The sequence below is a fragment of the Dipodomys ordii genome, unplaced genomic scaffold (genome assembly GCF_000151885.1).
Source record: "Dipodomys ordii isolate 6190 unplaced genomic scaffold, Dord_2.0 Scaffold109, whole genome shotgun sequence".
Taxonomy (NCBI): domain Eukaryota; kingdom Metazoa; phylum Chordata; class Mammalia; order Rodentia; family Heteromyidae; genus Dipodomys; species Dipodomys ordii.
The window spans coordinates 4135682-4159469 of record NW_012267325.1 but is presented as its reverse complement, the minus strand read 5'-3'; the positions used below and the strand labels follow the sequence as shown (position 1 = coordinate 4159469).

At 38.7% G+C, this 23788-nt stretch overlaps 1 protein-coding gene across 1 annotated transcript in view; it reads right to left on the bottom strand.

The window, feature by feature from the left end:
- Positions 1 to 17626: 17626 nt before the first annotated feature.
- Gdap1 (ganglioside induced differentiation associated protein 1) overlaps positions 17627 to 23788 on the bottom strand; it is an 11100-nt gene continuing 4938 nt past the window's right edge. Inside the window, exons 3-6 of the mRNA XM_013028436.1 lie at positions 21667 to 21840; positions 20813 to 20907; positions 19786 to 19900; positions 17627 to 18174 (exon numbers count right to left, since the gene is read on the bottom strand). Of these exons, the coding sequence (XP_012883890.1) occupies positions 17792 to 18174; positions 19786 to 19900; positions 20813 to 20907; positions 21667 to 21840 (767 nt within the window). The 3' untranslated portion in view covers positions 17627 to 17791. The remainder of the gene's footprint in view (positions 18175 to 19785; positions 19901 to 20812; positions 20908 to 21666; positions 21841 to 23788) is intronic.

Genomic DNA, 23788 nt, shown 5'->3' with positions numbered 1-23788 from the left:
GAAAACAAATACAGATCATGAATGTCAGGGATGTAGCTAACAAGGAAATTTAAACTCTAAGCCAAGAGAAGACAATGACAAAGATTTGAAAATGGGATTACCACAATGGCTTATGTTCCCTGAAAGACTCTTTTGCTAGGGGAAAAAATCTTTTAAGTTAAAGATAAAAATAATAATAAAATTTCAAAAACAGATAATTAAATCTAAAATGTCTGAAATCAGCTCTACCTTATAATACAGATTCTTCTCCCCCAAAAGAAGGAAAAATAAAATTTCTAGAGATGAATTTTGGACAAAGCAGGGCTTTGTCCAAAGGCACTTCTAGAGCGGGTCAGATAGACCTACAGCCAGTACAGTCTGAATTTCAAACAAACCTGGGTTGAGATTTAAAAAAAAAAAAAAAACTCAAATCTGCAAACAGGTGAAATATAACAACCCGAGCTAATTTAGCAACTCGATCTAATTTGAATAAAGATTTCCCCAAACCCAACTTCCCAGAGGCTTGCTAAGGTGTTCTCAATTTGTGGTTACTTAAATAAGTTTGTACACAAACACCAAGAAAAACAAAATGTCATGTTTCATGGAACTTTGGTTAAGTTGAATGTTATATCCTCAAAAGACCCAGACTTGACCCAGGTTTCTAAAACGTGTTGGAAATTTTTATAAGCATTTTGTAAGCTGACTGATTTGTAAGCAAATTAAGGGAAATGTTTGTTTTTAGTCTTAGTTTAAATGTCACCCAGATTCTACGAATTCTAACATTTTGATTCAACAACTAGGGGTGAAAAGCTTAAAACTCCTGAAAAAAGAAAAGGTTCCAAATATAGATTAATTAAAATTAAAGGTAGACAGAATAGTCCAAAAATTCCCTCCCTAATAATTCATGCTTCCAAAATACAAAAAGAAAAAGTGTACCAAAAAGAGGAAAATTGTAACAAGTGTTCCTAGATTATAGGTGACAATAAAAGCTCCAGTCTGTCATTTGCTTCTCATTAATTATTTTTCTAAACAGGTTAAAGTTCTAATCATTTCCTTGGTATAATCATCTGAACCCAGTGCTGATAAAGAATTCAGAAATACTATAGTATCAACCAAAGGGGAAAAGGATGATGGGCTGGGGGATTAATTCAAAATATGTAACTCATCAATAAACTCTAAGGAAAACTGTAGATTTACTAAAGATATATAACAACACTTACTATATCCTTTTGTTCATAACCAACATGTCCTACAATGTATTAACTAAAAGAAGATCTATGATGGCTTCATGCTTTTTAAATACTTAGAACATGACCTGTTTTATCCAGTGAAAAGACCTAGGGGAATTAAAAAAATGATCAACCCAATAGCCATGAGCAACCATCATACCAGTTTCTCACTAACAGGACTCAGAACTCTTTGGGGAGAAAAAATAATTGATTTTAAGATTGGAGCAGAAAATGAAAACATGACCTTCAAGTACTTCATCACGCCATAAGTCAAGGAAGCAGTTATATAAGCATGACACTGATCAAGATGCACTGTATTTATAAGCTGCTTTGTTAAATGGCACCTCTTTGCTATAACTCCTTGACAATTAAAAAGATAACGTTTTTTTAAAAAATAAATAAAATATTTGTCAAAAATAAATAATAAAAAAGATAATAAAAAATTTTAAAGCAAACAACAGAAGTTAGGAGCCAACTGAAATAGATGTTTAGTGGCCAAAACTAGGACAGTTTGAGCACTAGTAATGAAGACAATAGATTGAAACACTTGAAATATGGTTAGACCTCTGAGTTCCTACTACTTCCACTAATAGTCATCTTGGATATACTAAGATCCAATACATTATTTTCAAAATTAGAAAATAATAGAAAGGGACCCAGCTTCTATTTGTCAGTGTACCCCAATGCAGCAGACAATTCTAGGCTATATGGAAGAAAAAGCAATGATAAACCAAATATTGATAGAAAACATGCAAGATAAAGCTTCTGTGCAAGTCAATTCCTCTCCCTCCCTTATTCCTCAAGAATTCAAATTATCTTTCGAAGGTCAATCACTATGAAAGGGTTAGTGTTCATTTTCACAGATATTTACATATTTCTCTACATTAGTGAAAATTTAAGCAATAAATATGCATATATGAATCTCCAGTATGTGCTGGAGATCTTTCCACTTATTCCTTTAATAGTTTCATATTATGACTGTATCACAATTTAATAGCTTTCTTCCTGATCAATGTTATTTCAAGTGTTTTTGTTACAGAGTCTGCTATAACACAAATCTTTATTTCTACATTCTTATATGAATGTCATTATTTTAAGTATAGTTTTAAGGGTCAAACTACTGGTTAAAATAATATATATTTAACAGATTTTTTTGAACTGTTAAAGTTTGAAATTGATACACCTATCTTGTATATCTCTGTGTGTATGTATGTGTGTGTTAGGGGAGAGAAAGAGAGAGAGACAAAGACAGAGAGACAGAGACAGAGACAGACACAAAAACAGACTTGCAATGTATTCCAAGCTGGACTCAAAGTCATCATCCTCTGTCCCCTACCCTGGCCTCCCAAGAAGGTTGGATCTCAGGTGTCCACCACTACTGATGGAGCTCAAGATTTTCAGTTCCACATACCCAAAAGGAGAGGACCATGCTGGGTGCTGGTGTCTCACGCCTGTAATCCTAGCTACTCAGGAGGCTGAGATCTGAGGACCACAGTTCAAAGCCAGCCCAGGCAGGAAAGTTTGTGAGATTCTTATCTCCAATAAACCACTCAGAAAACTGGAAGTGGTGCTGTAGCTCAAGTGGTAGAAGTCTTGAGCTGAAGAGCTGAGGGACAGCACCCAGGCCCAGAGTTCAAGCCCATGACAGACAAAAGAGATGGGGGGGGCGGGGAACGAGGGCCGGGACGGCCAGGGATCTTGCTGCTACTGCAATACCTGATAACCCAAGAGGTAGCCAAGAGGAAGTTGGTTGGTAGGTGTGATGGAAGTACAGACCTAAAGACTGGCACAGATGCATGTAATGAAGCCCTCAGGGAGAAAGAAAAGAGGGATGACTTTGGACTGAGAAGGATATTTATATTATTACCTCGAGTCTCATAAGTAAGTGACAGGCCAGCCATGGAATGCTTTGGAGAAACACCTGGGAAGTATCTGCTTAATATTCTTGAAACTGTAAGTTTTTGTTTAAAAAAAAAGTCTCTCTTCAGGTAACAGGGTCTGGGTCACTAAAAGTTTCTAGCTCTAATGACTGAATGAAAGCTCATGACCGATGCTGATGGACGACCTCACACTGCTCCCTAGGAGCAGGTGGTCAGTTAGCAGTCATGCTGTGGCCCAAGGTCCCCCGACCATGAACCTACCTTTAATTTCTTATTTTGGTATTACACCCATAACCTTTACCCTATTAATTAAGTGCTACCAGAATCTCTTGGAAATGATACTGATTTGATGACACTAATACTGGTTTGATTTATAGTATCTTCCTCTCTCATCACTGACCAAGCAAGGAAGACCAGCATTGACCTTCTCAAATACTTCCTGACACAATTGCCAAGGAAGCCATATGGGCCACTTCCACATCCCCAGAGAGACCTGCAATTCATGGATTCATGGGATTTCTCCAACACTTTCCAAATCCCCTTTCAGGTGCTGGGGACTGACCTGGGCCAGCAAGGCCATCTAGAACTTGAGCTCACATCAGTTACTTCATGGCCTCAGGGCCCGTTTCACTCATCAAGCCTCCCTGTGGACACAACAGGTGGCAGACGGAACTTCAGAACCTGCACCTAAGCTGTCCTGGTGTTCCATAGTTGGAGTTTCCTGGAACCAATTCATCTGCACTGAGCAGTACAATTTTTCTTTCACATGATCATATCATATTACTTTGCCAGAAGGTTGTGCATTGATTTTTGGCGACTCTCCCTCTTGTCAGACTTGGGCCAAGTTCGGACTTCTGAGACATTGATGATCACCCTTGGGTTTGAATCATATGTGTTAGCATGTTGCCTCTTTTGTGTAATGCTTTTTTAATTCATCAATATCAATAGTTCCTTTTACGAAGTTGTACAGACTTGTTTATCTTGTTGTTAATCTTGATCCTGATGCTAAGGCAGTGTTTGCTTTGGTTTTCTATTGTACGCTTACTACGTTTTCCTTTATAGTTACTTAAACATTTGCTAGATCTTTGAGACAATGCAACTGTCCTGTTTCTGCTTATACCGCTGCCAGTGATTTTTAAGTGCCACAAGCAGATCTTGCTTGTGGACTTAAAACCCTGGTATTCTGATGGCGATTTTCTATTTTCCTTCTGCTTAATAACTGGAATTCTTCTATAAGGAAGAGTTTTTGCTTCTGGATTTATATTTTTAATTATAATAAGATATATTAAGGTAAGTACAAACTTAGAACTTAAAAAATACAAACCATATTAAAATGACTCCAAAAACCACTGTCAAAGAAAACTAGGTAACCTGAGAAAATGTAGTGAACTTAAGAAGGAAGATAATATTTTGACTCATATTTATGAATTGGTTTAACTTTTGCCTTCATACTAACTTCAAACTGAAATTAATTTTTTGAAATTTCAAAAAAAAAGTTGTACAGAAAGGTTTCATTCAACATGTCAGTTTACAAGTGCAAGGCATCCATTTTACCATTCTCTCCCATCTCCCTCAAGTTTTTTTTTCTTTCTTAATTTCTTTCTTTCTTTAATTTCTTTCTTATCTTCTTTCTTTCTTTCTTTCCTTCCTTCCTTCTTCCCTCCCTTCCTTCCTTCTACTGCTGGTCCTGAGGCTTGTACTCTGTCCCAGAATTTTTTGGTCAAGGCTAGCATACCACCACTTGAGCCATAGCTCTATTTCTGGCTTGTTTTGGTGGTTAATTGGAGATAAGAGTCTCATGGATTCTGCCCAGGCTGGCTTTGAATCATGATCCTCAGATCTCAGCCTCCTGAATAGCTAGCATTACAGGTATGAGCCACCGGCACCTGGTTTCTATTTAGATCTTTTTACAACCTCTTATTGAGGGTGTGTGTGTGTGTGTGTGTGTGTGTGTGTGTGTGTGTGTGTTGTGTGTGTGTGTGTGTGTGTGTTTGTGTGTACCAATACTGGGTTTCGAATTCATTGCTTGGGGGCTGTGCCTGAGTCTTTTCACTCAAGACTGGCACTCTACCACCTGTGCCACAGCTCCACTTCTGGCTTTTTTGGTAGCTAATTGGAGAAAAGAGACTCAGTCTTTGCTGCTCAAGTTGGCTTCAAACTGTAATCCCTCACATCTCAGCCCCTAAGCAGCTATTAGAGGACTAAGCTGCCAGAACCTGGCTTCTTATTAAGTAATATGAACTTTCCGCTTAGCTGTCTGGCACTGGTGAATACTAGATATTTTATCTTCTTTGATGTACTATGAAAGAAATTATTAAGCTGTTTTCAATTGTATGTTGCTGCTATACAATAATCCTAATTGAGTCTTGTAAATTAATCTTGTCTTCTGTGATTTTGCAAACTTCACTAAGTATTTCTAAGTGTTTCCTTAGAAACCATAAAAAATAGTCTATAGATATATCCATTACAAATTAATTTTTTTCTTCTTTCTTTTCAATTCCCTGCCTTTTATGTCTTAGTTGCTTTATTGCACTGGTTATTAGTCCCATAGAAATGATGACAGAAGGTATCTTGGTTTTATTTCTGACCTATACAGAGAAAAGTTCAGTTTTTTCCCCACTAGGTATATTACCTTTGAATTTTTCGTGTATGTTTATTAAAGAAGTTTCCTTCTATGACTAATATATTGGTCTTTTAATATGACTATGTGTTGAATTTTATCAAAAAAAGGTTCTAGGTGAGTATGGTAGCTCATATCTGTAATCCCTATATTTCTTAGGAGGCAGAGATTGGTAAAGTGATGATTTGCGGCCAGACTAGGCAAAAACTCAGTGAGAGCCCCATCTTACTGACACACATACCTGTCATCTGGCTAGGAAGGAAGCCACAGCAAAGAGATCTCTGTCTGAGGCCAGCTCGAGGTAAAACCATGAGACTGTAACTAAATCTAACTAAAGCCAAAAGGGCTGGGAACAATAGCTCGTGGGCTTGAGTACCTGCCTAGCAGGTACAAACCCCATTACTTCTAAAAAACAAAAACTGTATTTACTGTGTTTAATCTCTATTCAGTGTGACTGATTACATCATGTGACTTTAAAACATTAAATCAAGCTCATATTCCTTCAGAAGCTTCATTCAATCATAACGTACGGTGTATTCTTTTCATTCATCAGTGGATTTAACTTGTCAATATTTTATTCTCATTATTTTATTGCATTGTATTCAGATTCAAATCTGTGCTTGTGAGAGATACTTGGTCTCTGTTTTGGTCTCTTGAAACTTGTTTTTAGATCAAAGTTACACTGGTCTCATAAAATAATTTTGGAAGCACTTCTTTCTCTTATTTCTTTCTCCTTTTTTTGTACCAAGCAGGGCGTCATGCACGCTAAGCCATCCCCAGCCCCAGTTCTGATAAAGTTTACTATTATTTTGAAATTATCCGATAAAGTTTACTATTATTTTCTACTGCAGCATGCTAGAAGTTATTGAAAGCATCTGAGCTTTACATTTCTCTTTTGCTTTTTCTTTATAAAGTTTTACTACAGTTTCTATTTCTTTCAGAGAATTTGACTATCCCAATTTCTCACTTTATGAATCACTTTTGAAACATTGTGGCTTTCAAAGATGAATTTACACATTTTAACCTTTTGTAGACTATAAAATGATATTCCTTCCTTTATTTGTGATCTTGGTAGTTTGTGTTTCTCTAGTTCTGTATTTGTGCTTTTAGGGTTATTAATTTTATTTATCTTTTAAAGAACGTATTTTGAGCTTTGCTAGTTTTTCTTTCTGTATTGTGGATTTCTGCACAACTGATCTCTTCCTTCCATTCTCTTTGTATCTAAGAGCAGCTTAAAGAGTAGCTGCATCTCTTAAAGTGAAAACTTTCATTACAAACATCATTACACGCTGCATTTATTCATCAAATTATCCTACTGTACTCCAGAAGTAAGTATAATTATTGTCAATTTTAACTTGTAAGCCTTCCTTTCCTTCTAATTCAAGTACTTAAAGCTGTACATTTCCCTCTAAGCTCTGTTTTACCATATCCTATAAATTTTGAAATGCTGTATTTTCATTATAATTCAAACAAATACTTTATCTCCTCATAATTTCTTCCTTCAGCTCCATACTAGATGTGTATTATTGCATCTCCAAGTATCTGGAGAGATTTTCCAATGTTGTCATTCTTGACTTTTAATTTATTCTGCTTTGGTTATATAGTATACTCTTATATTAATATTTTTGGAAAAGTGTTGCACCTTGTTTCTGGTTTAGTATGTCAACCATGATAAACACTCTATGTACTTGAAAAGACTGTGTACAATGTTTTATAAAGGTTCATTAGCTCAAGTTAGTTATTAGTATTCTCACATATTCTGTATCCAAACTGAACTTTGTCTACTTGTTCCATTAGTAACTGAGATAAATGGTGGTAAGTTCTCCAGCTACATTTTCCATCAGTTACCAGTTTTGATGACATGAATTTTAATGCTTTGCTGTAGTATGAATGTACATTTATGATTGCTGGTCAACCTAATGATGCTCCTTTTGTGATTGGTAAATGTCCCTCTTAATCTCTGTTTAAAATCTACTTTTTCTGAACTTAACATAGCTACCCAAGTTTCCTGGTACAATATGCCTCGCATGTTACTTTCCATACTTTCATGTTCAAGTCATACAAAATTTTAATTTTAGAGGCCATCTCTTATAACTAGAATATGCTTCATTTTCCATTTTGATTTAACCTTTGCTCTGTGACCTATAATTTGGGACATTTTCTGGACAAGGTTTGCATTTCATTTGCATGCGATTTGTTGGTATACTGTGTGCTTGCAATCTTGCTATTTTTTTCCATTTGTCCCTCTGCTTCCTGGTTCTGCTGCCTTTTTCACTGGCATTTTATTCCTCTGTCGTCTATTGAATACTTGGCTATTCTTATTTTAATTTGATTTATTATTATTATTATGGTGACATACAGAGGGGTTGCAGTTACATAAGTCAGGTAGAGTACATTTCTTTTTGGATAATGTTACTCCTTCCCTCTCTCTCTCCCAGTTTTCCCCCATTCACAAGTTATATAGTTCATTTTCAACAGTGTCCAGTCAGTACACTGCTGCCTTTGTTCTCCCTTTGTCTATTCTTTTGCTTGGCTAGGTTTCAAATTTACTTTTCCCCAGAGCTAACAACACATTTTTATCAGAGTATTTCATTAAAATTATAGTATTTCCCATTGGCACTTCCCCTTTCCTTCTTCCCATTCCTGAATATATAGGACACCCTCCTCACACATCAGGCTATACAAATACACTGCCAACACTAATTAACTGTGAAGCCCATCCAGTGGATTTTTCCCTTCAGGCTATAGGAATTTTCTGTTCCAGAGTTTTCATTTTGCTATGAGTCTAGGCTAGTCTCAAACTTGCTACCCTCTTCTCCCTCCCAAGTACTGGCATTACCGGTAGTGCCACTGTATCCAGCTCCTTCTGGTCTCTTTTAGTGGTTTATTTCTCTGCTGAGGCTTTCTATGTACTCACCTTATTAGACAACATTTTCTTTTAATTCTATATGAGTATACCGTGGGTAAGCTTGAAAGGCTTTGCTGATCTAAGAGTTGGGTTATATCTCATTGTTTCTATGTACTATTCCTTTTTTATTTACACAATCATGTGTCTTTGCTTGTCTAGGAATTGTTCCTGCCTACAGGACATCATCAGTGATACCTCTTAGAGACTGGATTTTTCTATCTCTGTTATAAATTAGGGTATTAATTTTTGTTCTAGTAAGCAGCTCAGTTTTACTAATCATCTTTAAATTGGCAACTTAGGTTTGGTTTTATTTTCTGGGGTAAGTATGGAACCCCAAAAGGCTTTCCACTCACCTCTTCCATGGCAGGAATCAGCTTCTAACATATATCTCCTCTGCGGATCTTGTCAAGGCTTGGTTTCAGGAACTGTTATAACTCAGCAATAATCTTCAGGTACAGATGTTTTTTCACATGGGACACATGGCAACGAATGGAGAAACTGGGGTTGTCACAACTAGGATGGAGGGCACCGCTGATGTTTAATGAGTAGAGGGTGGAAGGGCTGGACGCATCTCCCAGCACACAAACATTTCACTCTAAGGAGTTATCTGGCCCACACTACTGCCAATATCAGAATTCAAAAACCTGATAAGCCTTTTTCTGCCTGGAGGATGACAAGGTGTGTGGCACTTCGTTTCACCTCAGTGTACCTCCAATGAGTTCAGCAGGTTTAGCAAGTTGCTCTCTGGTAAGCCTCTTATGGTTGTACTGTGTCCTGCACATATGCCATTTCTTTTGTTGTTGTTGTTGGTGGTGGTGGTGGTGGTGGTTGTGGGGCTTGAACTCTGGGCCTGGGTGCTGTCCCTCAAGGCTTGTGCGCTACCACTTGAGCCACAGCGCCACCTCCAGTTTTGTGGGGGTTTATTGGAGATAAGAGTCTCACAGACTTTCCTGCCTGGGCTGGCTTTGAACCGTGATCCTCAGATCTCAGCCTCCTGAGTAGCTAGGATTACAGGCGTGAGCCACCAGCATCCAGCTCAGATGCCATTTCTTGAAGGCAGTCTTGCCAATACCATATTGCAAAAGAATGGATAGAGTCATGAGAAGAATGTGTGGCCTTTCTCACCCTTTCACCATTTGGGCTTTAGTAATTAATATTAAAAACTCTGTTCAATATTATTTTCTTAAAGCAAATTTTTATGCACTAAACTTAACAAATGTAGAATCTCTGAAAACATATCCTTTCATTATGCTGTGTATTTAGTGATTTGGAGGTAATTTTATTAGCTATCAGATACCTAAACTCAAAGCATAGTTTAATTTAATGATGTAAAAAATTATGCTAATTGGTGCTAGACATATGCCTTAAAAATCATGTGAATATTGCTGTTGGCATGGAAACTCAATACTTTTACTCTCTTTCTCTAACTTCTGTATATTTTCACCCTTACTATTGCCTTCTTGCATGAGGGCAGCTCAATAACAACATATAGATATATATAGATATAGATATAGATATCAGCATCATATGTATGTATGTATGCATCAGGAAGCCAATGTATACATAATGAAGAAAGTGAAAAAGCAGAAGGAAAGCAAGTGCAACCCTCACAAAAGAATTTGATGACAAGATAACTGGATGACATGTGCCACCCTGTTGAAATGGAAGAGTCCATCAAGGCCCAGTGTAAGTATGCTTTGTCCAAAGCTCTGTGCGGCTTTGTTGTCTTCTACTTGGGAGCCTGCCCTATTTGGCTACTTCCTCTTCTATCTCCCAGTCTTTCCTTGCTCCTGAGAGGAAAGTCCAAACCTTGTCCCATTTGCATGGGATAAAGGCTATCACTTTTGTTGGTATCCTGCTTTTCTTGTCCATAGAGTCCATGTGCTCCCTTTTTCTTCATTTTCATGTTATGCATGATTAAAAACAAACTTTCATCCTCAAACTAGAAATTACATTTCCTCTCTTAGCTTGAAATCTCCTAGCCTACCTAGTGAAATATAACAATTTGAAGTGTTACAAAACTAAGGTATTCCAATCAAAGTTGAGATGAGAAAATATTTAACATTAACATTTAAGATTATGTCTAAATACTGACTTATTCACTGTATTAACTTGACTTTTATATCCTTACAGTGGGGATTTTTCCCCTGAATAAACTACAGTTATATATTCATTTGATTTTCCACAGACATTGAGTTTTCTTGCCTGTTTTGTATGAAAACACAAGAAAGTCTAGGTCAATTAGACTTCCATTTACTTTACATGGTCCAGGGTAAAGCAAAAATAGTATACTACTTTTATTTGATAATTAGAATAATGGTTATTATTACAAAAGCTGTAAACAGTAAGCTGTATATTCATTTTACATCTTTATCTAGCTCTGCCAAAAATATAAATAAGCCAGACATGGTGCTGCATGACTGTAATCCCAGCTTTCAGGAGGCTGATGCAGGATGATGTGGCCAGCCCTGGCAACATAGCACCACCTTGCCTCAAAAGTGTAAGGTCCAAATGGAATAGAATTGAAAACCCAGAAATGAACCCACAGACCTATGGCCATCTAATCTTTGATAAGGGAGCTAAAAAAAATAGAATGGAAGAAAGACAGCCTCTTCAGAAAATGGTGCTTGAAACATTGGTTAATCACTTGTAGAAAGCTAAAGTTAGATCCTTATATATCATCCTGTACCAGAATCAACTCCAAATGGATCAAAGACTTTGGAATCAAAGCACCCTGAAAATATTACAGGACAGAATAGGAGAAACCCTAGGTCTCCTTGGTACAGGCCGAAATTTTCTTAATAGAGACCCGGAAACACAACAAATCAAAGAAAGGTTGGACACACCGGATTGCATGAAATTGCAGAGCTTCTGCATGGCAAAGGACATAGCTAGCAAGATCAATAGAAAGCCCACGGATTAGGAGAAGATCTTCACTAGCCATACAACAGACAAGGGTCTCATATCTAAAATATACCTGGAACTCAAAAAATTAAATTCCCCAACAACAAATCCTCAAAGAAACAACTGCCTAATAAACAAGTGGGCTAAAAACTTAAAGAGAAACTTCTCTGAAGAGGAAAGAAGGATGGCCAATAGACGCATGAAGAAATGCTTAACCTCCCTAGTCATAAAAGAAATGTAAATCAAACAACATTGAGATACCACCTCACCCCAGTTAGAATGGCTATAATCAAGAACTCTAATAACAACAGATGCTGGAGGGGATGTGAACAGAAGGGAACCTTACTGCATTGTTGGTGGGAGTGTAAACTTGTTCAACCACTTTAGAAAGTAGTATGGAGGTTCCTCAAAAGACTCCACATAGAGCTCCCCTATGACCCAGCAATCCCATTTTTAGGCATTTACCCAAATGATCACAAACAAGGCCATACTAAAGCTACCAACACAACTATGTTTATTGCAGCATTATTTACCATAGCTAAGATATGGAACCAACCCAGATGCCCCTCAGTAGTAGATGAATGGATCAAGAAAATGTGGTATATATACACAATGGAATTCTATGCCTCCATTAGAAGGAATGATATCACCCCATTTGTTAGGAAATGGAAGACTTGGAAAAAATTATATTAAGTTTGTTTTTCGACATATCGACTTGTACATCTCATTGTTGCAAAGGGTCCACCTGTATCCCTAGTTAAACGATTTGTTTTTTCCCTTCCCCTCCACAAATTATACCAACATCAAATACAGTGAAAACAGGGGTTATACCGTGGGGGAGGGACATACAAAGCAACATAGAAATCATCTTATATATATGTTAGAAACAATGGCATGAAAGGAAAAAAAACAAAAAACATTTGAATACTTATCTTGGGGTTCATTCCCCTAACATCAACTTATCTGACTTTTTCTGCTTGACTCACATATATTAGTTATTGCAAATAAGGGAAACCATGGGACCTATGTTTCTTTGGGCCTGGCTTGGGGGAGGAGAAGGATCGGGTGGGAGTATGGGGGAAGATGGGAAGGGATGGGAAGGGGAAACAAAGAGGAGGCAACAATGCTTGATAAGAAATGTACTCGTTATCTTGTCCATGTAATTGTAACCCCTCTGTACAGTATTCTCACAATAAAAAAATTAATAAAAATAAATAAAACTACAATGTGGTACACAATAAAAAGAAAGAAAAAATTACATTAAGTGAAGTAAGCAAGGCTTAAATAGGGATACAGGTGGACCCATTGCAACAATGAGATGTACAAGATGTTATGTCAAAAAAACGAACTTTACAACTTTGGCAAGGGGGGGAGGTTGGAGGGCAGGGATGGGAAGGGGAAACAAAGGCGGAGGCAAAAGTGCTTGATAAGAAATGTACTCATTACCTTGCTCATGTGATTGTAACCTCTCTGTCAGGTGTAAGGTCCACCCTGTGAAGGTGATGCAGATTCCTCTGTGTCACCTGGAAGCAGTCACCTCCCCCTCCTCCTCCAAGGTCATGTCCTGGGCACCCCAGTCACATCTCTATCAGACCATGGGAGGGTCCTAGGCCCTGAGGTCACATCTGCATAAGGTATGTCCATACCTCCGGGCTACCTAGCCACACCTGGCCACACCTTCCCCCCCTCCCCCCGCCCCTTCCCTACTTAAACCCAGGGGAGACCTTGGACCTTTCAGCCTGTGTGCCTCCACGGGCAAGCAGTTCAGTAAAATAAACTTTTCTTCTGCCTGGATACTGCATGGTGTTCTCTTCATCAGCTACCTAATTAAACCTACCTATTTAATTTACCTTACAAAAAGCAAAATCAAAAACAAGCTAAATGTGGTAGCTCACACCTGTATTGCTAGCTTCTGAGGAGGAGATGTGGAGGTTCAAAGTTTCAGAACAATCCAGGCAAAATGTCTGCAAGACCCTATCCCAACCAATATAAAGTTGTGTATGGTGGCATGCACCTGTCATCCTAGCTATGCAGAATTAAATAGGCTCACAGTCCAGTCCAGCTTGGGCAAAAATCCTGGATCTATTTGAAAAGTTACAAAAGCAAAGAAAGTCTGAGGATATGACTCAAGGGGTAGAAAGCCTCCTTAGCAAGTGCAAGGCCATATTCAAAACCCAATACCATGAAAGACAGAAGGGAGAAAAAGGAGAAGGAAGGAAGGGAGGAAGGGAGAGAGGGAGGGAAGGAGGTAGGGAGGGAGGGAGAGAAGGAGGGAGGGAGGGAGACCGAAGGGAGAAAAAGAAGGAAGGAAGGGAGGGAAGGAAGGAGGGAGGGAGGCAGGGAGAGAGGAAGGTGCAGGGAGGGGAGGGGGAGAGGAATACAGAGAGGGAGGGAAGGGGAGAGGAGAGGAGAGGAGAGCAGAGGAGAGGAAAGGAGAGGAGAGTCACATAGGCTAGTCACTAGTGGTTCCCACCTGTAATCCTAGCTATTCAGGAGGTTGAGATCTGAGATCAAGGTTCAAAGCCAGACCAAGACAGAAAAGTCTATAAGACTCTTATCTTCCATTAACCACCAGCTTTGATGGAAAAAGCAGAACAAGAGCACAGGCACAGTTGAGTTGAAGCCCCAGTAAGAGTAACTCATGAAATGCTATATAAACATGTAACAAAATGATTGCAAAGACAATACTCTTAGTATTTATGCTCATGTTCTCACTTACTGGCTATAGAAGACTTGCATTCATAGCCAGGATCAATGTTATTCTTTAGGCTGTTATTCATTTTAACCAAAAAATTGTGCATGGGCTGGGAAGGTGGCTCAATGGTAGAGTGCTTGCCTTGCATGCATGAGGCCCTAGGTTCGATTCCTCAGCACCACATAAGCAAAAGAAAAAAGCTGGAAGTGGCGCTGTGGCTCAAGTGGTAAAGCGCTAGCCTTGAGCTGAAGAGCTGAGGGACAGCACCCAGGCCCAGAGTTCAGGCCCATGACCGGACCCAAAAAACAAAAAATTGTGCATATTTAAATGAGCTGAATCAGTAACTTAAATGCAAGTAAAATACACATCCTATAACTGCATATCTTCAGTTCCAAAGTTCTGCTTATTTTACCGTTTCTAATTACCATAAGCTACTTTGATTTTAAATACACAACATAAATACCTATCTTTTTTTTTTCAAAACATATGGCAAAATGAGTACTCTGTCTTATGGTTCATTATTTATTTGCCAATGACTTTTATTGAACTTACAGGCAGAATAGCATCTTGATCTCCCTGTGATATTCCACAACACCAAAAATCTACTACTCCACATCGACAGCAATAATTACTAAAAACTGAGCAGATGATTTATAATTATTTGAGATTCAAAGGGCATATATCACAGTAACAATAAAAAATGTAAGTTAAGACATAAATGACCAGCATGGCTAATATTAGTACCTCAGGCATCTTCTAATCATGATATTTATACAAACTTTGGAAAAATGTATAGTACTAATAACTGTGAAAAAGAAAATATGCAAAAGTGGCTATTTACCTAATGGTGTTGTTCAACTCTTTACAGCAAGGGTGCAATTACCACTTAGAATGCATTAGTAATCAATATTACATTTCCCTCAAGCTTTTTTTACATGTAGATAACCTTGATGCAGATGCCCTTGAGGCAGAAGCTAAGATCATTCATGTTTTTCTTCATTTGAAACATTTCAAGCATGCCAAACCTGACACCCAATCTCAGACCTCTGGGTGTGCAGCGACATCTAGTGGTCATTATATCACTAGCATGATACACATTTTAAGGAGGAATAATAATACAAGTGTCCCAGTAACAAATCAAATTTTTTAGGATGCTTCACATTTACTACCTCCAATGAAGCTACACAAGAATAGCACAGATATTTCCCTCCTATTTCAGTAATACATATTGAAAGAAAAACCAATCCATATTCTTTACATTGTCACAGGTAAATATCCTTTGTAGATATTTCCTTAAAAAATCCAAGTTTTAACTGGTGAGACAAAGGACAAAGGTTGAACCAATGCAACAGTGATACTCACAAGACAATATGTTGGAACTAAGCTGTACAGTTCGGGGGAGAGAGGGAAAGTGGGAGAAAAATGAGGGAAGGGGGTAACAAGTTTGACAAGAAATGTACTCACTTCCTTATGCAGGTAACTGTAACCCCTCTGTACATCACTTTGACAGTAAAATAAAAATTTTAAAAATCCAAGTTTTGTGTCTTCGTGTCTCTCTTCAGTTCTTGTCTCTAAAGAGAAACAAAGAATTCCAAAACACCACCAACTACCAAATGATCATTTCTGTGGTTCTTTCCAGAATTCATGGATGGGAAATGTCTCGGCAAGGAGCAATCAGATCAGACACTAGGTTTGATGATACACTGATGTTAAAATCAAGACATGATTAAAAGCTGCAAGTATATTCACTGTTGTTGTCCTCAGCTTTTGGGTAATTACTACATTTTAGTGTATTAGTTCATCAGGATTTTCTAATATAACCAGATTATGAAATGGAATGACAGAATCAAGATGTTATTACAGAATTGTTTTGCCATCAAAAAAATCCTGTTTCCTAGGCATAACTCTTTCCTATTAATAAATATATAAATAAATACACTGGGTTGTAAGCCAGTGTATGCAAACCTATTAACTGAAATATGGTAGATTCAAGGGAGAACTCAAATATACTTTAATCCTTTTTAAAGGCAAAATCAAACTTCAATAAAATAAACACCAGGAAACAGGTACTTGAAAGGAGTAGGGTGAGGTCCAGGGGAAAGTGGTAAACAAAAGAAGGGACAGACAGTAGGGAAGATGTAGTCAAGATTCCAAAGTGTATCCTACAAAATTAAGAAAAGTGGGGGGAGGCTAAGTTGGGAGGTTTGGGCGAGAATGTTGAAAAGGTGACATTGGTCAAGCTACATTATATTCATAAACTGCTTTGTTAAAATGCAACTCCTTTACACAACTACGTAAAGCTATAAAAGAAAACAGTCAGCACATTCTTTGGCTATCTAAGGTTAGCATCTCATCATTTCTGTGCTAGCTACACACCAGGCCCTGGAACAGCTCCCAATGCCTTGACAGCTAGCTCCAGAGAAACTGCCTCCCTGTTACCACAAAGAGTTTTCCTGAGTACAGATCATTCACTGCAGTCCCATGGCTGTGGCTGTCCCTGGGAAATACTAGGACTGTCTCTACCTGACAGACTAAGCTATCTCCCCCACCCCAAACACTTGCACATAATGGATGATTACAAATGGACATCATTGACTATAAGTATTTCATCTACCACCAACCCCAAATTAATGGCTCAGGGCTAAGGCTAAAGCTTTCCATTCCTCTTTGACTTAAGGCTTTTGTCGATGATAAATAGACACAAGGCCTGGACAACAGTGTGTGTATGGATGTACTAGTCTCCCTAAATAAAAAGTAAAATCAAAATCTACACCACCCCAGCCATAAGCCATGCTACTAATCACCTAGAACATTCCTCCACATGCTATTTTTGTGCATAAAGAGGGTTGAGGAATCCAAGGCCCCTAGACTGGACACAGCAATCCACAGCAGTAATGGCTCCCAGGTGCCATCAAATTGAGGACTTAGAGGGGCTATCTTAATGTCACTTAAGATAGACACATAAATGCCAGGCAGACATGTTTCAATGGACATCTCATGCTCAAGTATGTAATCATTTAATCTTATTAAATCACTAAGATTCACAAGTACCTAAAGCCAAATGCAATGCGATGTGTGTAAAGCCTGCCCTCAGTAACTTCCCAGTCTACTGGAAATGGTAAGATGAAGCAGTGCTATGACCTGCCTGAACCCCTTCTTCTGTGTTCCCAGGGAAAACACTATCACTACTTACCACTCAACACTTCCAGATGTGGCTCTAGGCAGTGTCAGGTCATTACTACTGCCTGATTATCATAAGCCTCTGTCAAAAAAAAAAAAAAACAACCCTAGAATTTAACCAACATTTGAGTTAAAGGTCTAGTCTACCTGTCAGTGTTGGCATATCTTGAGTTTACACACATTTTAAGGATGGTTTTGTTCAGGCTTATAAATAAGTCATTTGTCCAGTCCACAAAACCATTTCATAATTTCCTCTTTTCACATAAACTATCCAAAGAGTAAAGTAAATTATGCTGTCTACTTATTGCCCAGGATCATTCTTCACTGGGTCTGGGAGAGTAGACAAAGGTGTAGCTGAGTGGCTGGATGAGTTGCCACCACCAAACGCCAACAAGCCTAGAAATAATGTGGTCTGGGTCTAAGTGCTAAAACCATGCTGCCGAGTCTCTTTCTGAAAAGCACAAAAGCAAAGTATCCCATTCCTGCAAGCAAACCAACCACAAGGGTGGTGCCAAGAACTTTTGGGGCCCTTTTTTTGGCCACCCGGAATGCTGTTGGCAGCACTGCCGAGATTAATATATTGTTGACATGTCCTAGAACCTTGTTGAACGTTTTTCTCTTCAAGACACGCTCATAATAGGTTTCCAAGTTCGGTCGTTTTCCATTTCCCCAATTTCTCCTTGCAAAGCCCAGGAACTTCAGCCGATGCAGTGTGACAGCAAGTGAGACATCAGCCAGCGTGAACGATTCTCCACAGAGCCAAGGCTGCCGGCCCTCTTCTAATCAGAGAAAAGGACACAGAGAATTAGGGGAAGGACCAGACAGACTCCACCTGCAAGACTGAAGAGGCAGTGTGAATGGAGCAAAAGATGAAGTTCATACTATATTTTCTTAACACTTTCACACTCACTGAGTAATTTTATGCTTAAAAACAATCAATGACACTGTTCAAACTGAAATGTACAGTACTCATTACCTAACCTATGTAACTGTAACCCCCCTGTACATCACCGTTACAATAAAAATAAATAAAATAGAAACTCAAAAGTCCAGTGCCAGCTGCTAGTGGTTCATGCTTGTAAAATCCTATCTACTCAGGATGCTGAGATCTGATTATCACAGTTCAAAGCCAGCCCAGACAAGAAAGTCTGTGAGACTCCAATTAGCCAGCAGAAAGCCAGAAGTGGAGCTGTGGCTAATGTGGTACAGCACCAGCCTTGAGTAGAAAAAGGCTGACAGTGACCAGACTCTGACTTCAAACTCCAATAACTCCCCCCCCACACACACACACAGTCCAAGCAAATGTGTCCTAAGCTAAGGAACATTTGTCACACTTGTCAGTCACACAAGCCCCTGCATGAAATCAAAGTCACTGGGCCTCAAATCCTTTCTATCATTTTATGAAGGAGTCAGATGTTGAGAGCCTCTTATAGGGAGAGGAGTTAACAGATCAGCAAGTAGTATCTATTAATTTAGGAACGAGATATGTCTTAGACAAATGCATGAAGTTAAGGCTGAAACTTCCTTCAGTGTCTTTTCACAGTTATAGTAAGCACCAGCACCCCCACAGCTCCAGCATTCATGGACCAAAACTATTAGGAAGTAAAAAAGCATTTCTACTGAACATGTTGAGGTTATTTCTTGTCAATACAGTGTAACAACTATTGCATAGCATCTACTTTACATATTAGAAATCATCTAGAGATGACTTTAAGAAATGGGAGGACATATATGGGTTCCATGCCAATACTATACACCATTTTACACAAAGAACTTGAGTGTCCATGGCTGCCCGTATCCTCAGGGGCTCCTGAAACCCATCGCTCATGGAGTCTGAGGAGTGATTATACCTATTTAAAGGAAGTTCCTACTGTGAAGCAAGTGTCAGGTACCATGATCTTCAGCTCTGTTATCACAGAAGGAATGGTCCAGTGTATATACCTGGCTTCATGCTGAAGGCTTCAGGTGCAATATATGGATGCTCACAGCCAACCTACCTAACACATGCTGGCCACCATTTGATACTTCAGCTTGTTTACCTAAAAAAAACAACTAAGGAAGGCAGCCAAGCAAATACTAAGGGTATTCAGGCAAACTACTATAATTACAAGTTTGTGACACGGGTTAGGTAGGTATCTCCCAGTCATAATTTAAATGGCGTAGAAAAAAATCACCAGTCATATTTCACAGAGATGCAAACTGAATTATAATTAGAAATTCTAGTTTGCTGAGTTCAATAGCACAGTTGCTATCATAATTAGAACTGTCCGTGAATAGAAACAACAGTTTAAAAAAAAACACGTATTACAGAACATACTTGGTGAGATCTAAGAATGTTCTTCTGTGTATTCCTGTGTTGAAATCAGCAAAGATTAGAAATGAGAACCTACCTGGGGTTTCCTCATTTCTTCTTTGCAACTCAGTTTCAACTTGATCCAAGACCTTCTCTAATTCATCTAGTATTTTCTTCAAATATTTGACATTGTCATGATCCAGTAGCTTTGACTAATTAACCACAACCAAAAAAAAAAGAACAAAGATAAAAGCTAAATATGTACTTATCCCTTTACAAAATCTACTTAGCACAAAACAGATATAAATTCTTCTAGAATTGGAACCTCTTTATGAGAAAATCGAAATAAACAGAATAACTGTAAACTCAGAGCACGATCAAGGGGAAATATCCAGCTATGAAAACATCTCAGTAGCAGACCCAATGCTCACCAGCAACTCCCAGAAAAGCAAATGACTAGGAAAGGCAAAGAATGTGAGGGACATGAAACAATTCCTCTTGTGAAAGGTATTTAAGTTGCCTTACAAGTTGGGATTAAAGATAGAGGTTGGAAGAAAGAGAGTAGAGAGTGAGGGAAATGGCTATATGCAGGCATTTCTTCTGAGGAGTTCATTTAGCCAAGAAGGGATAAAAGGAGATGGAAATGGAGGAAGGGCTGGAGTGTTTCTGTTAGCTCCCCTGTGATGCAGGAGAAGCTCTTATGTATTATCTGGCTGTGAAGAAAGAAATCAACAAAAGGCAAAGGCAAACTACAACCATTGCTCCTGATTAAAAAGATCAAATCAGGATAATACATAAGGGACACGGGCCAAATGAGGCTTTACAATGATGGACTAGCTGCTATGAGAGATTCTGAAAGTATTTCATTAATTTCCTCTTGCATTTTATAACTTTCCATGGCAACTATCCCCCTCAATATCTACTTCTCAGGCAATCATCACTAGGTTTGGCTACTAAATGTAATAAAGGAAATTCTTTCTAAAAGTAGAGTATCATAAGCCAAAGGTAATGTGCACTGGTGAAATGCAACATTTAATACAAGATTTCCCATAAACACAGTCTTGTTTTACAAAAAGAACCTTTACTAGCAGTGGGTGTCAGATGAGGACAACCTGATCACTTACTTTAAGCCGTTTCTGTTTGGCAATATATGCCTCTTGTAAATCGGGGTTTTCTTCAGCAAGTTTCTTCAGTTCAGACTCTGTGTTACCAATTTGGCCTGATAATAAAAAAATACTTGAAATGGAATAGTATTCTCTCTTTTATTTTTATTTTTTATCATCTTTAGTTATACAAAGGCGTTGCTGTGTAACCAAGCAGTTTATGAATACAACACATCTTGATCATTCCATCTTGAGACTGGGTGTGTCTAGTCACACACCCCAGAGTCTAACCACTGTCACCTTCTCTAGCCTTCACAGCCCCACACACCTGCACTACAGAGATGCCTCCTTCTGCTCCATGTCTCAGGCACTGACTCTACCATATCATCATGACCAGAAGGAGGGGAAAAGCTGGAGGTCTCTACTCAATCTCAATAAATCTCCATCACTAATGCAGAGGTGATGGCTAGACACCCTTTCCTCCAGTTCCCTCATATAAGGAAGTAACAATTAAGGACCAGGAATGTGAATCCAGTTGTCCATCATCCCAGGTAGATTCTAATGGCTCTCTGTACACCTGTTCATGAGAACAGGTCACGTTCTCTAACACAAACCACCCTCTCATTTTCTCCACACCTCGTCCTCCAGCCCAAGAGCTGATGAACTAGGTCCTATAGACAATAAATGTTCTATGGAATGACTGAAGCACAGATTAATTTGACTGCTTCCTGGATCTATCCACAACACATACATCCAGGGACAGAACTCCATAACTCTGTTCCGTCTTCTCTCAATGATCATAAAACATGCTCATTCTCAAGAATGAATTGAAAGGCACCTCAAATAGAACTGCCATCCTTAACATTTTTACATACTGCGGATCCTTGTGGTTGCATAAGCTGGGATCATGGAGTCCACAGTGAGCTCAGGATGTAAAATGCAGCCGTGTGTATAGGCATCCATTGGCAAAGAGTCAAGAAGTTCTCGGTAATGCTGCACCCGTGGGTAATACATGCTTCCTTTATCAGGCATTAACCTGGGTGTTCTTTCTAAAATACACATACAAACATGGGAGAAAAGGTTACACATGAGATGTTAGCATGCCAAAGTAAAAACCTAAGCACTCACCATTAACATTTATACATTCTATCAGAACACTTAAGACATACCTAGACATTCCCCAACCTAGACATTCACCACCATTCAAAATGGCCCAATGTGCCAGACTGCATCCCAAATAGCTGAGCCCACTGACAGCTTCTCACTTCTTAGAAACTTCTGTTCAACTCTCAAGGTACGGGTCTTTACCCCACTTCCTCCTTGTGCATGCCCTGACTTCCTACAACTGCCAGCACCTGAAGGCTCAGGTGTGCCTTCTCCTTTATATGATAATACACTGTTCACACACTGCTCTTTGCCCCTATTACCTGCAAACAGCTGCATCTTGGTTTCCTCTTATATATGTTCACCACAATGCTTCCAATAAAGGGTAAAGTAAGTGGATAGTCATTATGGGGAGACAATCTATGTGCCTTCCAGGATTGAGAATGACCTGACTCACCTCATACAAGAAGACAATCTATATAGAATATGGAAGGCCTCTGCTCCAGTACCACTGTTGCATTTTCTCTAGAGATTTCAGTTCTACCTAAGTAACTCACTTACTGGGTAAAATCAAGACTTTAAATTCCTCATGGGCAAGAGGCCCTACATCGTACTTTGTTTAAGACAATGTTTTACATATAATAGGTGTTTAATAGCTCAGAATTAATCTCCAAATTTCCAGTTACAGAATACATGAGCTGGAGAAGCTCTGTAGTAGTTAATGACACATGACAATATAGATGCTATAAATTCTCCCAAGATCCCTTAGCTAATTAGAGGCAGCACCAGAACTAAGTCACCTGACTCCTAATGCTCTGTTTTCTTGCACCATCAAGACATGTTCAAGGATTTACACTTCAGAAACTGTCCAAAAGCATAAAAGTAAAGATAAGCCTCAAAGGTTAAGGTTATATTCTCTCCAAAGCATTTCCCACTCTGACTCTGAAACCATCCTTGAAAAGTATCAACTGGCTTATTCAAAAAACATGAACAGCCTTAACATTCTTTATTCATGTATTCCTAAAGGAAGTAACTTATATGATTTAGAATCCTTTTGGGCATCACATACTCATTCATAAACATTGACAAAAGAGTTGAATGCCATCAGCAGAGCATTTGTGCAAGATCTTCCCAGGCCAGACCAAGAACAAGACTTTTAAGCCAGCAGGCTATTTCTGATTCTCAAAGAAACAAGAAAATGAATTAACTCCTCAGATCAGTAGGCAAATGTCTCATTCTCTGGTGGAAAGGCTAAGGCTGAACATGGTCAGAACAAGCATCCGCTACACTGCTCCTCTGCCAAGCACATTTCATTTCTAACACATGTGAAATCAAAACAGGTCAATCTCAGCCTCTTTCCAGCATGGGTCTTCAGCAGCAGCTTAGACAGATTTGTAGGGCCTCAACACTATCACCAAGACCCCAAGTAATTCACAGTAATCATTTCCATGAGAATAACAGACCTGAAGGTCTTACCCTTGTGTGTGCCACTGACTTCCTCTCAAAATAATAATCTCCTTAAAAAGCATAAAACAAGATTGCAAAGGAAGTTAGATTAAAATAATCATCAAAATAATTTTAAATTAGAAAATACTACCATAACTGGGCACTCATGGCTCACACCTGTCATCCTAGCTACTAAGGAAGCTGAGATCTGAGGATCATGGCTCAAAGCCAGCCTGGGCAAAAAAATCCAAGAGATTCTTATTTCCAATTAATCAGCAAAAAGTCAAAAGTGGAAGTATGGTTCAAATGGTAAAGCATCAGGCTTAAGTGATAGCTCAAGTCCTTGAGTTCAAGCACCAGTACCTGCATGAGGGGAAGAGGAGAGAAGGAAGGAAGGAAGGAAGGAAGGAAGGAAGGAAGGAAGGAAGGAAGGAAGGAAGGAAGGAA